A 15000-nucleotide genomic window follows, 5' to 3' on the forward strand; every position below is an offset into this window, starting at 1 on the left:
GTGAGCGTGAGCGCTCGGTGGAATGGGCAGTAATCAGACTGTCACGCCATGTCAGACTGCCAGGAAAACGGATGTCAGAGTCTAATTCCGCGGGGTCACGGGGTCACGTCCGAGCACTACAGCGAGCTGTCAATTAAATGATCCAATTAAGCTTTCCATTGAACGCGTTTCAGAGTTTGTCAAGGTCTTTTAGTGGTGATGTTTCACACTTCCTGTGGCTGAGCGAAGGCCCCAGCTGCTGTCCAGAATTCACACACACACACACACACACACACACACACACACACACACACACACACACACACACACAGAGGTCAGTTTCATAATCTAAATAATTCTACTCTTTCTTTAATAAGTACAGAATAAACGACTCTGTTAGAGGAAAATAATCAGCTACAATCACCGAACAGTAGAAACGATTCAATTCTCTTTTATTTTTCCTTTTAATAATAGACTTTACATCTCAAAGCTGCTAAACAGGAGATTTTACATGTATTATTATTATTATTATTATTATTATTATTATTATTATTATTTTATAGTTGATCCCTTATGAATGAGTCCGAGGTGATGGTGCTGAGGGATAAAGTCCCTGAGACAAAACTAGGAAGGAGCTTTGAGAGGAATCAGACCTGATCTACACATCAGATCTACACATCAGATCTACACATCAGATCTACACATCAATACTCTTCTGGTTCCGTCTACTGAGTCGAATAGTATTGATTGTGTACTGAGGAACTTCATTATTAGTTATACTTAAAACTCTTTTTGACAGTAAAACACTTCACAGAACCTTAAAGATACAAACAACGAACTTTACGGTTCTAAATTTGCATTTTAAATGTAATAAAATAATTTCATGTCTTTACAAGTGATAAACATCAGGAATAAATACATACAGTTTGTGCTGGAAAAGGATTCTTCTACATTTACTTTATTTAAAATGTTTTATAGATGTATTATATATATATATATATTCATAAACAATTACTTAAAGACTAAAATAATATACAATGTTTTCTTACTAACTCATACCTTTTTATAAATAAATACAATGAATTCATAATCAGTAGAAATCAAATTTGATTTTTAACCAACAGCTGGTTTACTCAAATAAATACAAATTAATAAATCAATTGTAAACATAATCATTTATATTTTTCCCTCAGCTACAACAACCAACTAACCTGAATATAAAAACAATAAAACAATCAGACAATCAGAAATATTTAATATAAATCCTTTATTAAACATTTTTCCACATTCCCAAGTTTTACTGCATTCCTGAGAATCACAGGTTTATATTCAGGTGAAGTGTTAACTCCAAATGTCCAGCAGAGGGCAGAGTCGCACCACAGCACACACTGCTACCGTGTCCAGAGCCACCTGCCGGAACCAAAGGGTCAAAGGTCAGCACAAACCTGCGCACATGTTAGCATAAAGGTTAGCATTAGCACGCGGTTGCTTTAACCGCTGCATAAACTCATCAAAGTGTTTATAGTGTAGTTAAAAATTCAGTCCAAAAAAGAAAAAAGGGAATCACGAGTCGATCAAATCAAATCAATTACAGTGTTTTAGTTGAAAAATGTAAAAAAAAAAAAAAAAAAAGTTAATCAAGCTGTGTTAATGTCTGAGTTTGGTGTCTGAGTAATTGAAAAATTAATAGGCTGATTTCTATGGGGAAATAAAACGTCTGATAATGCGTTAATGACGTTACAATTAACATGAGGGACCGGGGTTTTGTCTTTGTGTTGATCCTGATCATCGCTCAGACGAAAAATATCAGACCTTTAAATATCCTGATGAGAAGGAATCGTCATTTTTAGTATTTAATGCGTAAAGAAAGCTCACGCTGGTTTATTTATTTGTTTCGCGTTCGTCAGATCGAATTTGTGTCAATCTGTGTTGAGTCAATCAATAAAAACATCATCAGTATCAGCCAGAAGTGATCTGAAATGACTTCACACACACACACACACACACACACACACACACACACACACACACACACACACACACACACGCTTACTAATGATTAATAAAGACCAAATTACCATAGGAGCTCTTTGATTGAATATGAAAGCTAACATTGAGAGCAAATACAGGGTTTTCACTTTAATATTCACGCTAAAAAATCCAGTGAAGTATTCGTTAACTCAATTCATAAGAGTTCTACTGCGATAACGTCAAACATCTCGGAGAGTCGAGGTGGTGTGAGAAGCTGCCCAATTGTTCCCATGGAGATGCCGATCATTTTCCTATTACACCACATTCCCAAGCGTTGTATTCTTCTTCCACCACGGCAACTTTGAACCATTTCTAACTTTGTTTATTAACAAATCACTCGCATTATATCTTCCTTTTATATCGCCGTGAAACTTGCATTTCCTGTTCTCGCTTATGTTACGGCACCTGTGAACGCTCTTTCCCTCGTGTTCTCCAAAAACTGTCCGGAAGATGTCGGAAAACATCAGCGTTAAAACTGATTGTTAAAAAACACTGACACTGGAGACCCCTCGCATCAAAAAATCGATTTACAGAAAACATCATTTTAAATTTTTTGGGTTTTTTTTTTATCCAGACTTTAATCCAAACACATTTATGTAGACCTGTTCTCCTTTCCAAACAGCTGTTCTAAATAATTAATCGACAACTTTGAATTTGTAGCTTAGCATTGAAGGCTTTGGGTTACTGATTGGAAGGTTGTGGGTTCCTAACATCGCTGGTATCTGGGAAGATAGAATTTCACTGTGCTGTAAAGTACATGTGACAAGTAAGAAGCACTTTTCAAGATGTTGGACTTTTAAATTGAGGAATATGAAGTTTGAAGACGAGGGCCAAATGCCATCAGTGGAAATTACTTTATGAAGTTTTTGAGGATGTTCAGTGGTTAAGATGGTGGACTTCTTCCCCAGTGGTTGTTAGTTTAAATCCCAACACCACCCAGCTGCTACCTCCGGGCCCCTGTGTAAGGCCCTTCACCCGCTGTTCATCTGTATTAATGAGATAATTGTAAGTCATTCTAGATAAGGGTGTCTGACAGCAGTCTTAATGTGATTCCATGATCTGGATGGTGTGAAGTTTTGTGTGTAGATGGTTTGAATAAGTTTTCCTATGAGGTTAAGAAGTTTTTATGACGCCGTTATCGACTTCGGTTTGCTCGTCAGAACAATAAAGAGCGCTGAATAAATGTCAGATGTTCTTTTTTCACCGTTTAATAAAATCCAGTGAACAAAAGAAACCTTTCCACTTGACAGATGAGATAACGTTTCCTTGGTAACGGAAATGATGGTGGACTTTTTTTTTTTCATCTCGCTCTTTATATATAACATATTACTTAAGGGCTTTGATGGACACACAGATCGAAGGTGATGTTTGAAAGATTAAATCTGCAGCATATTAAAGATCTGAATATAGTACAAAAAAAGAGCCCCTTGCTGTGAACATGACTGAGTCTAAAGGAAACTCACACACACACACACACACACACACACACACACACACACACACACACACACACACACAGAACAATGGAGTACAACAAACTAGCTTTTAATTAATCTTTTGAACTACAATTTTGTTAAAGTATATTTATCAATCATTCATCCAGAACATGGTGTTCTTACTCTGTGTGTGTGCATGCGTGTGTGTGTGTTTGTGTGTGTGCATGCGTGTGTGTGTGTGTGTGTGTGTGGTTCAAGAAGCTGCCTCATGCAATATTCATATCTGCATCCCACCAGCATATTTCTTACCTGACATTTCATGATCCAATTAGGCCTGAAAATGACTCTGTTTGTACAGTGTGTGTGTGTGTGTGTGTGTGTGTGTGTGTGTGTGTGTGTGTGTGTGTGTGTGTGTGTGTGTGTGAGAAGATAACGCTCATGTGCTACAGCAGTGCTTCAGATCTTTAAAGCTTTGAATGCTGAAGTGTCGGAGTTGTGATGAGATGAATGCATGTGGATACGGAAAATAAGCTTCTGCTATCGGCACACACACACACACACACACACACACACACACACACACACACACACACACACACACACATACTAAACTGAACATCTTAATATGTGTGCCGCCTGTGTGTGATTCACGTTTTTTCTGTGACTGCAGTGATTTTGAACAGAAGATAAGTGTTTTCAAGTTTAAAGTCTCCACGCCTCCTTCACCAGGACTAACACGCACTTAGACCACACCTTCTTAATTGAAATATGCACAGAGGTCCCACCCCCTTTGTCAGGATTAGCATGCATTAGGCCACACCTCCATAAGAAGGATTAATATGCATTAGGCCACATCTCCATCAAGATTAACATGCATTAGGCTACACCCCCTTCACCAAACTATACAAATAGACCACACCTCCTTCACCAAGACTAAATTGCACATAGGCAACAAATCCTGTACTAAGATATTAATAGGCCACACCTTTTTTTTCCAGATCTGATATACACATAAACAACACCTCCTGCACTTGAACTAACATGAACTTAGGCCACACCTCCTTCACTATGGCATCACTGGCCACATCTTCACCAGGACTGATATACACATAAGCCATCCTTCCTTTGTTGAGACTGGTAAAGAGGCCACGCCTCCTTCAGCAAAACTGATATACATATAGGCCACACCTCCTTCACCTAAAACACAGACACAAAGGTCATGTTTGCCTCATTAATTAAGAAAACACATCCTGTACTATAAGTGGCGTAAAGGCCACACCTCCTTCAAACACAAAGTCACTAATTTCCAGTTAAATTTAACGAAAAGGGAGAGCGAGTTCGTTTGGCTTTGTGATTCAAGCTCAAGGTCGGCGCTATTATACCTCACTGTTGTGTAACACGAACACAATGAGAGAAGCTCTGAGGAAGAAATTAAGAAAACCCATGAAAGCTTTTTTCCCGTTAGCAACGCATCAATGTCCTGTACACTTTTATCTGTACAAACCTGTAGTCAAAATATCCCACCCTCGCTTTAATCAGAACATCTCCATCTACATTCCAGAGTCCATTCATTCCATAAAGTCTGATTTACACAAAGACATGTACCATTTCTCCAGTAGCGACTCGTTTACAGGAGCATGTAGATCACCCGCTAGCTAGAAACTATGATGCCGTGTTCTGTAAGGTGTTTATTTAGTGTTTATAAATGGAGTGTCCAGTGTCAGTGTAAGTAACAGTCAGAAATAAAGCTGGTACGTGTTGAAGACAGAGGAGTTTTTATAGCATTCTGAGAGCAGGAAATAAAACACTAGAGAATATGGATGTGAAATGGACCAACATCAGGTTGTAGCTTTTTACTGTTCAAAAGATAAACATACACAATTAAAAAATCTGAGCAAGAAATTCGTACAGAAAGTGAAGCACTTCTCAAAATCATCGTTTTTATCCTGTTGCACTGTGGGTAGTCGCATGGATCGTGCAGTCGGAGGAATTCTTTTCTTCCACATCCATTAAAACCACAACATGAGAATGTAAGAATTTCATGAATAGGAGACAATCTTCTGCCTTATCACTTTAGGCTGCATTAACACATAAAAAAAAAGAACCAAAACAGAAAGTGGTCATGAAAACCATAGTAACAGCTTAAATAAGCCTTGAGTAAACGCTATGAGGGAAGCATGAACATGCCGAGCTTGCTTTCTAGATTAGATCTATCATCAGTAATAAAAACGACATGAATATTTCTTCACCAGATTGCTGTTTTAAGGTAAAAGAGTAATAAATACAGCGCTCAATGTGTTGGCATAAATACTGTCATGATAGCTAAATTCATCACATGCTAGCCTAGCGCTGGAAATTCGTTGTGTATGTGTGTGTGTGTGTGTGTGTGTGTAAGTATGAGCTACTGTAAGTTTATGTACAATCATTTGAGTTAGCATGAGGCTAATTTGTGATCTTTCATCAGCGCTGCTTGTTAAAGAGGTTCCTGAAGGCGCTGTTGTAGTTCTTGTTAAAGGCGGTGTAGATGAGTGGGTTGAAGAAGGAGTTCGAGTAGCCGAGCCACAGGAAGACGCTCTTCCAGGCAGGTGGGATGTGGAACGAGAAGAGTGGTGTGATTAGCTCGGTCAGGAAGAAGGGGATCCAGCAGAGGACAAAAACACCGATTAGAATTCCCACCATCAGCGCAGCACGGCGTTCCTTCTGCTCCCGCCACGTCTCGCTGTCTGTCTGAAACGTTACTGTTGCGTGACGGACCGCAAATGATGTCTGAGGACACTGTCGAGCCGCCTCTTTCACCTACAAAATCATAAATATGAAAAGAAAATTTGTCAGTGATGCAGAGGACGTACTTATCAAATACGCATCAATAAGTGATCAGAACGTTCTCCGCTAGCTACGGTACATCCTTCGGAAAAGAACAAGTAGCTAGCATATCTTTTGTTAGCATTGCCTTAGCAAATCGCATTTATCAAATTAATGATTCAGGTTTTCTTGGAATAAATCTTGTGCATTTAATAATTGCAGTGGATGGTTTGTAGTGTAGCGGCTAATGACGTAAGTTCTCTGGCTAATCGTGGAAATTATGCTGAAGAAGCATTTGAACATAAACTGGTAACTAACAATAACTAATAAAACAAATTTCTCTGAACGTGATGAACGTGCACCTGGACGGAGTACTGTTCCACCAGTGGTGTATTTCTCTTCACACACAGTGTTCATGTGATAACCTCCAGATCCACCACTAATCTGACCAGGATGATGCACCTACTGATACTTTGAGAATAATTCAGGAAGCTTTCATTGGTTGGGAAAGAAAAAGTAACACAAACCTCGACGGCCTCCGGAGCTGGAGTAACGGTGTTGTTCTTCTTGGTTCCGATGCGAAATTTGGCTGCTTTATAGATCTTCCAATAAACGAACAACACGACGCAGAGGGGCAAATAGAAAGCACCAAAGGTGGAGAAGACGGTGTACGACGGCTCCTGGCTCACCTGGCACTCCATCGCTTTCTCCGAGTACATCTCACCCCATCCGAACTGAGGCGAGAAAGAGATGATAGACGAGAGCATCCATGTAAGTCCAATCATCACGTTGGAGATCCTCTTACGTCTCTTTAGAGTGTACTCGAGGTGCCGAGTGATGGACCAGTAGCGATCAAGCGCGATGGCGGTGACATTCCAGATGCTGGCGGTGCAGCAGAGCACGTCGAACGAGATCCACATTTGACACAGAGCTCTCCCAAGGATCCAGCGCCGGCCGTAGAGCTCACGGACGAGGCTTAGGGGCATCACAAGTCCAGCCACCATCACATCAGAGATGGCCATGGAAGCCACCAGGTTGTGAGGAACACGATGGAAAGTGCGGACTCTTAGGATGGTCACAAGGACCAGCATGTTCCACAGAAATGTAGCCAAAACCAACATGGTCAACAAGGTGAAGATCAGGACGCTGAACACTGTGACGGGTCTGTGCAGGTTTTCCTGAGGCAAGCTGTGATTAGACAGTGTAGAGAAGCTGGTGTTGGACATCCTTGGAAGCTTAATTAAGACAGAAATCGTCACAGCTGCAACAGGCAAAGCAAAAGAACATTAGTTGGAGGAGAACTTACATACAACAGCGCTTACATTTACAGATGAAGGATCTAGAAATGAGAATTCTGGCTGAGTAATTTAGTGTGTCGAATTACAGCATGGAGTTTACAGATATCAGGATCCATGCTGAGAGTGTGAGAGTAAGTCTTTCCCAAGCTTTCGTCTCATCTGCTCTCTCCATATTTGCAATTTGATGCACAACCTGCTGGGAAAAAAGTGCTCGTTTGATGATTTATTCAGGATTAATAAGGCTTACATTTATATTTCAGGCTCAGGTCTTTTCAAAATGACTCATGAACCAGATGGAATGTTTTTTCTCATTTTAATGGGACGCAGTGGACCCTCAGCATTTCCTGATCCTGATCGCTCCTTCCTTAATCAGTCACACCCGTGCTAATCAAAGTGCTCGTTTGACTATAGGCCACGCCCATTGTCTCGGCTCAAACTTTTCTTTCCCATTCTCTTTAAAAGCGTTTCAGATATAAATTCTATTTATACTATTTATATTATCATTTCCATTTGTGGCGTTGCGACGACGCGCCATTTGGTTTCTGATTTCCCTCCACCTCATAAAAATCCTGGTGAAGCTAAATTGCACCCTAGGTGTGAATAGATGTGCCTATAATCCGTGGTGTATTTTCCAAATCGGACCTCGAGCCCAGCGTTCCGAATATCTGAGCATCGTTAAAACATGTTTAATATTTCACACCGTATTCTCTGATGCCCGTGGATCGGATTCTGCCTCGATTGTTTCGGATCATGTTTGAATAATTGCCACTCCTGTGGAAGCCACTGTAAATGCAGCTAAGTAGTTAGAGAAGTAATGAAACTACAGACACCGCATGTTGACCGGAGAACACCATGTTAATGATATGAGGCGGATACGATGATATTGATATTGCAGTGTATATAAATACAGATATTCATTAGCCACTAAAACAGAGGATTTAAGTAAAAAAAAATAACCTGCTGACTGAAACATCTTCCTGTATCTCGTCTAATTAAGCGGCTGCCTTTTTTTTTTGCAGACTATAACAAGAAGCATGAATCAAACACTGATTAAATCTCGTTAAAAAGTGGAATAATCTCTTTAAGCCCATGACCATTAAGTTCAAACATTACTAGACAAGAAGTTCAGAAATGCTTAACGTTGCTTAGTTACTTAAACCCCAGGAGAAATTCCTGAAACCATGCCAAACAGGCAGCTTCAGCTCTGGCTCTGAATAACTTCACACAAAGCACAGTAGAGACACACAACTCAGATATAACATTAAAACCACTGACCAGTGAAGTTCACAACATTGATTATCTTCATACACTGGCACCTGCCAAGGGATGGGATTTATGTCGCAGCAAGTGAACAGTCAGTTCTCCAAGTGAAAATGTTTGAAGAAGTGTAACTGGCTTTAACAAGGGTCAAACTGTGATGTCTAGACGAATGGGTCAGAGCGTCTCCAAAACAGCAGGTTCTGTGGTCCAAGGAAGGACAGACAGTGAACTGATGTGAGGAGAGAAGGCTGGACTTTGGGTTCGATCCCACAGAAGAGTGACAGAGCAGTCTGAGAGCCCATGCTGATCACTGTACAACACACAAAGGTCCTACAATAGACATGGGCCATGCAGCAATGAAGGAAGGTGGACTGGTCAGATAAATCACCTTCTCATTTCCATTATGTGGACGGTCAGGGATCTGGGCGTGGCTTTCCTGAGTAAGAGATGCACCAGGATGCTCCAAGAAGAAGGTGAGGAATTGTGATGCTATGGGTGATGTTCTGCTTGGAATCCTTGTGTCCTTGGTGTTCGTGTGGATGTTACTCTGATGTTACACACCACCCACCTTAAGAGTGTTACAGACAAAGTTACAGCCCTTCATGGGTCACGGTGTTCTGTACTGGCAGGTTTCTCTCAGAGCAGAATAATTCTTTCTGCACATCCACACTGCAACACATGGTCCAGGAATAGATTGAGGAACTTTTGAGTTTTAGGTGATGAGGAGCCTCAAATTCCTCAGATCTCAATCAGATCAAGCACAGATGCTCCACCGGAAATGTTGGAATTAAAAAATAAGATGCAGCAAAAGTCTGTTTCTATATTCCATGTAAATGACTCCATTGTCTTTACACACAAATCTCTGAAAAACTTTGGCCTTCAAACTTCTCTGATGAGAAATGCGTTCTCGGCTTCAATCTAGTGGCATCATTTAGATTGAAGATTTGTCTGAATCTACAGTTAGCGTTCCTCTGTCTCTCTGAGTGCAGACTCGCTGTGTAGGAGGCTTCAACCCACATTAAAATTCCACCTTCAACCCTTCATCAGCCTCAAATAGCGAAAGTTTCATCGTATCATTGCTTTAATGATCAGATTAGAGATAGATCTGAAGCTGCTGAGATCTGCTAATCATACAGAGACCGGGAACCATCTCCAAGCCTTGAACAGTTTCTGAAACATCATGTAAACTATTTTTTATTATCAGTTTTAGGAGTTCTGTTTGTTTGAGTATATGAGAGTTTACTGATAATGAAATGATTATTGATCAATAAAACATAAAAAATCGCTCATTCTTCTGTTTTTCATATTCATACAATTCATTTTAATTGAAAGAAAGTTGTAAATGTTGAATAAATTGACATTGAAGTTGCTCCGGTTTCGTTTATTACTGAAAAAAAAAATCATGTTTAAGCATCAGACAGATTATCCAGTAAAACAATCACAAGTCAACATCAGTGTAACATTTGTCATTCAGACGTCCTTGACGCCAATGATGTTTTTGCTTTTCTCAAATGAATAACGATATATAAACATGGTTTTCTATTAACAACATTTTTCTTTTGTACTGTTTTTCTTGTATTCGTGACAGGGTTTTTCTTGTGTTAACATGAAGTTTTCTTAATAATAAAGTTTTTCTCTCAATAATGTTTGTTCTCATAATAAAATTTTTCTCACAATAGTTTTTTCTTGTAATAATTTTTTTGATAAAATAACGATATACTTTTTCATTATATCGTGGCGTTCTAGCAATCAAGTTACATTTCTGTCGTTATAGCGAAGTTTTTATTGTCGCAATGATGTTCTAATTGTGAACAACTAAATATTATGCATTTGTTTATTTTATTAGGAAAATTCCATATTCATAAGAAAAATGGGCTCAAGGTAGACCAAAGTTTTCCCATTTTATTAATGACTTCAAATTTGTATGTTAATCTTTTAAAAGAAACAAAAAAAAGCACTGAAAACATGTAATGCTCTGAAAGCAATGAAATGTATGTAATTTTTTTCTTTTTATTGTATGTATTTTTTGTTATTTTCTCTGAAAGTAAGTGTAAATTTGACATGAGTATGTATCTTGTTCTTTTGGCATTTAATAATAATAATAATAATAATAATAAAGAAAAGATTATGTTTTTCTCATAATCATGAGTGTTTATCTCGCAATAACGACACGTTCGTTTTTGTCAATAACGATATGTTTTTCTCGTAATATCATTAAGTGTTTTGATGAAGGAATGTTTTTCTCATAATAACGATGAGGTTAATTTGTAACAATGAAGTTTTTCTTGTAATTGTGAGCGTTTTTTCTTCTTCTCGTAATTACGACTTCATTTCTTTAGTAGTAACAATGTCATTTTCCGTAATAACGTGATGTTTTTGTAAAAAGCCAGATCTGAATTTGTAGGAACAAAACCATTGCATGCAATAAAGAGGTGCTTTGTTCATAACATGACGCTTTTCTCTGTATATTGAGATGTTTTAATCAAACCCAGGTGTGTATTGGTGCCATTCGCGTGCATGTTGAATCACACGCTGTTTTCTAGTGGTCTCGTGACGGTGAGGACGTGCAGATGTGTGCAGGAACTGATGGACGGAACTGATCTGAACTCGGGTTATTTCTCATAATGAACATCATGAATGTTCTGTTTGGTGGATGATCCACACGCATGCATTATTAACCTCCTCACCAGCACTCAGCACTCAGGATAAAGGCCGGTACGCACCTCAGGGAGTTGCTCTTCAGCTCCTAATTAACGAGAGCAAACAGGTAAAGTTCATTACACTGGACCGGAACTTGCTCTCGCGCTCGGCACGCGCGCGCTCAGGTGTGTATCGGCGAACACGGCGCGCGTCGCTCCTTCAGTTCAAAGTCATTTCTCTGAGAAGAAAAGCCTGATGTTGTAGTTGCGTCTTTTCTTTTGTTGCTTTTTTATTTTTCTTTTTTCTTTTTTTGTTATTATTATTATTCGCTCGCAATGATCTGAGCAACGAGACGGAGAAGAACCGGGACACGCCGGGAAGCAGGAAGCGCGCGCACTCCGACACGCACGCACGCACGCGCGCACTCACCCACGCGCGATTTAAAGGCCACGCGCGCTTCAGGCTTCAGCATCCTGAACACCGGAGTCACAGGTAACTTACTTTATAACCACAAACCCGTAAAATAACCCCATCAAATTGACATGGTCACGTGTTTAGCTCATGCTGGATTGGTTTCGTTGTGTTGTGACGTCATAACACCACATAAACTGTATTTTGGATTGCTGAATGATGTCACTGTGTTGAATTGAGCTCATGGTGTTCGCTGGCGTCCATTAAGTCTGTGTAGTGTTCATTCAACACCTACTTCAGTCAGTGTTCAGTGTTGCATTTCAGTGTTTAGTGGTGTTGAGGGGATTCCTACAGCACTCAATTAACACTTTCAATTTCTCTTTGAATTTACTTAGTGTTTCCTCGTGCCATTTTATTTACAGTGGTGATTTACTGCACATACAACTTTAGATTACTTTAGTGTTAAATGCAACTCAAAACGACTCGAGGTGTTGAATTAACTTGTAGTGTTCAGTAGTTTTAATTAGATTCTTGTGCCTGTATAATTAACACCATGCAGCCTTATGGTGCAGTGTATGGTAAGTGTTTAAACAAGACCTAGTGCATTTCAAACTTCTTTACTAACCCCAGTGTTGTGGATGCGGCGGTGTTTTAATTACGCTTAGTGCCTAATTAATATGTTGTAGAACAGAATTAACACGGCAGATATTCGTGGTATGAAACGACAGTATTGAACTTGTTTTACACCAACCTTGCACCATGTAGTGTTCCAGAAAGATCATGCAGTGTTGCAGAAACACCATGTAGAGTAAATTTAACACTTTGCTTTTTTTGTAGGAACAGCATTAAGTGTTGCATTAATACAATTCAGTGTTATAGAAACAATTCAGTGTAAAATTAACTTGACGACGTTGAATGAACACAAATTGTTTTCATATTTTTGATAAATTAACATGATATTTAATTCGTTCCACCAGAGAAAAGGATTCGGTTTAACACTGAATTGGACTGGACTGAATAAAAGTCTTCATATAGTGTAGTCTTATTGGGGTGCTGTTTATTACCCACAATGCACTGCAAACATGTACCAGTTTTATACTTTGGGAAAAGAGTGAAATGTACCTGCAACGCCGTTAAAAATAAACCTTCCTAGTTTCGGTTTATTCAAAATTACAATTTCATGCTTTATTAAATTTATTAGTGCTTTCAAATAGGCTACATATCTATCTATCTATCTATCTATCTATCTATCTATCTATCTATCTATCTATCTATCTATCTATCTATCTATCTATCTATCTATCTATCTATCTATCTATCTATCTTGAGAGAGAGAGAGAATGAATTGTTCTTGTCAGAAGTGTAGAAGAGATCAGTAGGATGTGGGTTAGTGTTTGTGTGGGCTACAGAAGAGTGCACGCTGACTCAGCAGGACACCCTGGTGTAGGAGGATAATTGCTGACCCAAAGATCACGTCTTCTTTTCTCACTCAATATTTCAAGATTTGAAATAGTCCAGATCTCATGAGCTCTTTCAGCTGGAGAGCATCGAGGCGACCGCACGCTGTTGATTAGGAGAGCCGGTGACGCCACAATGACGCAGCCGTGAGGCTATAATGACTCTATAATGACACTGTAATGACACCTGACAGACGCTGCACCAAAAGTTTATTATCTGTAGTCATTTATTACAATAACTAGAGGTGAATTATAGAATTTACGATAAAAACATAAGCCAGACTGAACTCAGGAATGCTGATGTCAGCACGTTCTTAAAGCTTTACACTGAAAACATAAAGTGTGGATTTATTAACAGTGTGTGTGTGTGTGTGTGTGTGTGTGTGTGTGTGTGTGTGTGTGTGTGTGTTTAGTAAGGGTTCTGTCACTGTGTGTGTGTGTGTGTGTGTTTAGTAAGGATTCTCTCACTGTGTGTGTGTGTGTGTGTGTGTGTGTGTGTGTGTGTTTAGTAAGGGTTCTCTTACTGTGTGTGTGTGTGTGTGTGTGTGTGTGTGTGTGTGTTTAGTAAGGGTTCTCTCTCACTGTTTGTGTGTGTGTTTAGTAAGGGTTCTCTCACTGTGTGTGTGTGTGTGTGTGTGTGTGTGTGTGTGTGTGTGTGTGTGTGTTTAGTAAGGGTTCTCTCACTGTGTGTGTGTGTGTGTGTGTGTGTGTGTGTGTGTGTGTGTGTGTGGTGTGTGTGTGTGTTTAGTAAGGGTTCTCTCTCACTGTTTGTGTGTGTGTTTAGTAAGGGTTCTCTCACTGTGTGTATGTGTGTGTGTGTGTGTGTGTTTAGTAAGGGTTCTCTCACTGTTTGTGTGTGTTTAGTAAGGGTTCTCTCACTGTGTGTGTGTGTGTGTGTGTTTGTGTTTAGTAAGTGTTCTCTCACTGTGTGTGTGTGTGTGTGTGTGTGTGTGTGTGTGTGTGTGTGTGTGTGTTTAGTAAGGGTTCTCTCACTGTGTGTGTGTGTGTGTGTGTGTGTTTAGTAAGGGTTCTCTCACTGTGTGTGTGTGTGTGTGTGTGTGTGTGTGTGTGTGTGTGTGTGTTTAGTAAGGGTTCTCTCACTGTGTGTGTGTGTTTAGTAAGAGTTATCTCACTGTGTGTGTGTGTGTGTGTGTGTGTGTGTTTAGTAAGGGTTCTCTCACTGTTTGTGTGTGTGTGTTTAGTAAGAGTTCTCTCACTGTGTGTGTGTGTGTGTGTGTGTGTTTAGTAAGGGTTCTCTCACTGTTTGTGTGTGTGTTTAGTTAGGGTTCTTTTACTGTGTGTGTGTGTGTGTGTGTGTGTGTGTGTGTGTGTGTGTGTGTTTAGTAAGGGTTCTCTCACTGTGTGTGTGTGTGTGTGTGTGTGTGTGTGTGTGTGTGTGTGTGTGTGTGTGTTTAGTAAGGGTTCTCTCTCACTGTTTGTGTGTGTGTTTAGTAAGGGTTCTCTCACTGTGTGTATGTGTGTGTGTGTGTGTGTGTGTGTGTGTGTGTGTGTGTGTGTGTGTGTTAGTAAGGGTTCTCTCACTGTTTGTGTGTGTTTAGTAAGGGTTCTCTCACTGTGTGTGTGTGTGTGTTTGTGTTTAGTAAGTGTTCTCTCACTGTGTGTGTGTGTGTGTGTGTGTGTGTGTGTGTGTGTGTGTGTGTGTGTGTGTGTGTGTTAGTAAGGGTT

The 15000-nt window shown here is 39.7% G+C and overlaps 1 protein-coding gene and 1 long non-coding RNA gene across 4 annotated transcripts in view; one reads left to right on the forward strand and one right to left on the reverse strand.

The window, feature by feature from the left end:
• Positions 1 to 15000, forward strand: part of LOC310717839 — a 70221-nt gene that overhangs the window by 16059 nt on the left and 39162 nt on the right. The window lies entirely within an intron of this gene.
• Positions 5849 to 15000, reverse strand: part of htr5aa (5-hydroxytryptamine (serotonin) receptor 5A-a) — a 15212-nt gene continuing 6060 nt past the window's right edge. The window contains exons 1-3 of one of the 3 annotated variants that reach the window (XM_083526009.1): positions 11530 to 11743; positions 6776 to 7509; positions 5849 to 6242 (exon numbers count right to left, since the gene is read on the reverse strand). In XM_083526009.1, coding sequence (XP_083382135.1) covers positions 5907 to 6242; positions 6776 to 7474 — 1035 coding nt within the window. In that variant the 5' untranslated portion in view covers positions 7475 to 7509; positions 11530 to 11743 and the 3' untranslated portion in view covers positions 5849 to 5906. Of the gene's footprint in view, positions 6243 to 6775; positions 7510 to 7632; positions 7689 to 11529; positions 11744 to 15000 lie in introns of those variants that run through there. The other 2 variants (XM_083526010.1, XM_083526008.1) reach the window with 2 other exon arrangements.

Source organism: Silurus aristotelis (assembly GCF_946808225.1).
Source record: "Silurus aristotelis genome assembly, chromosome: 22".
In the NCBI taxonomy this organism is placed as follows: Eukaryota; Metazoa; Chordata; class Actinopteri; order Siluriformes; family Siluridae; genus Silurus; species Silurus aristotelis.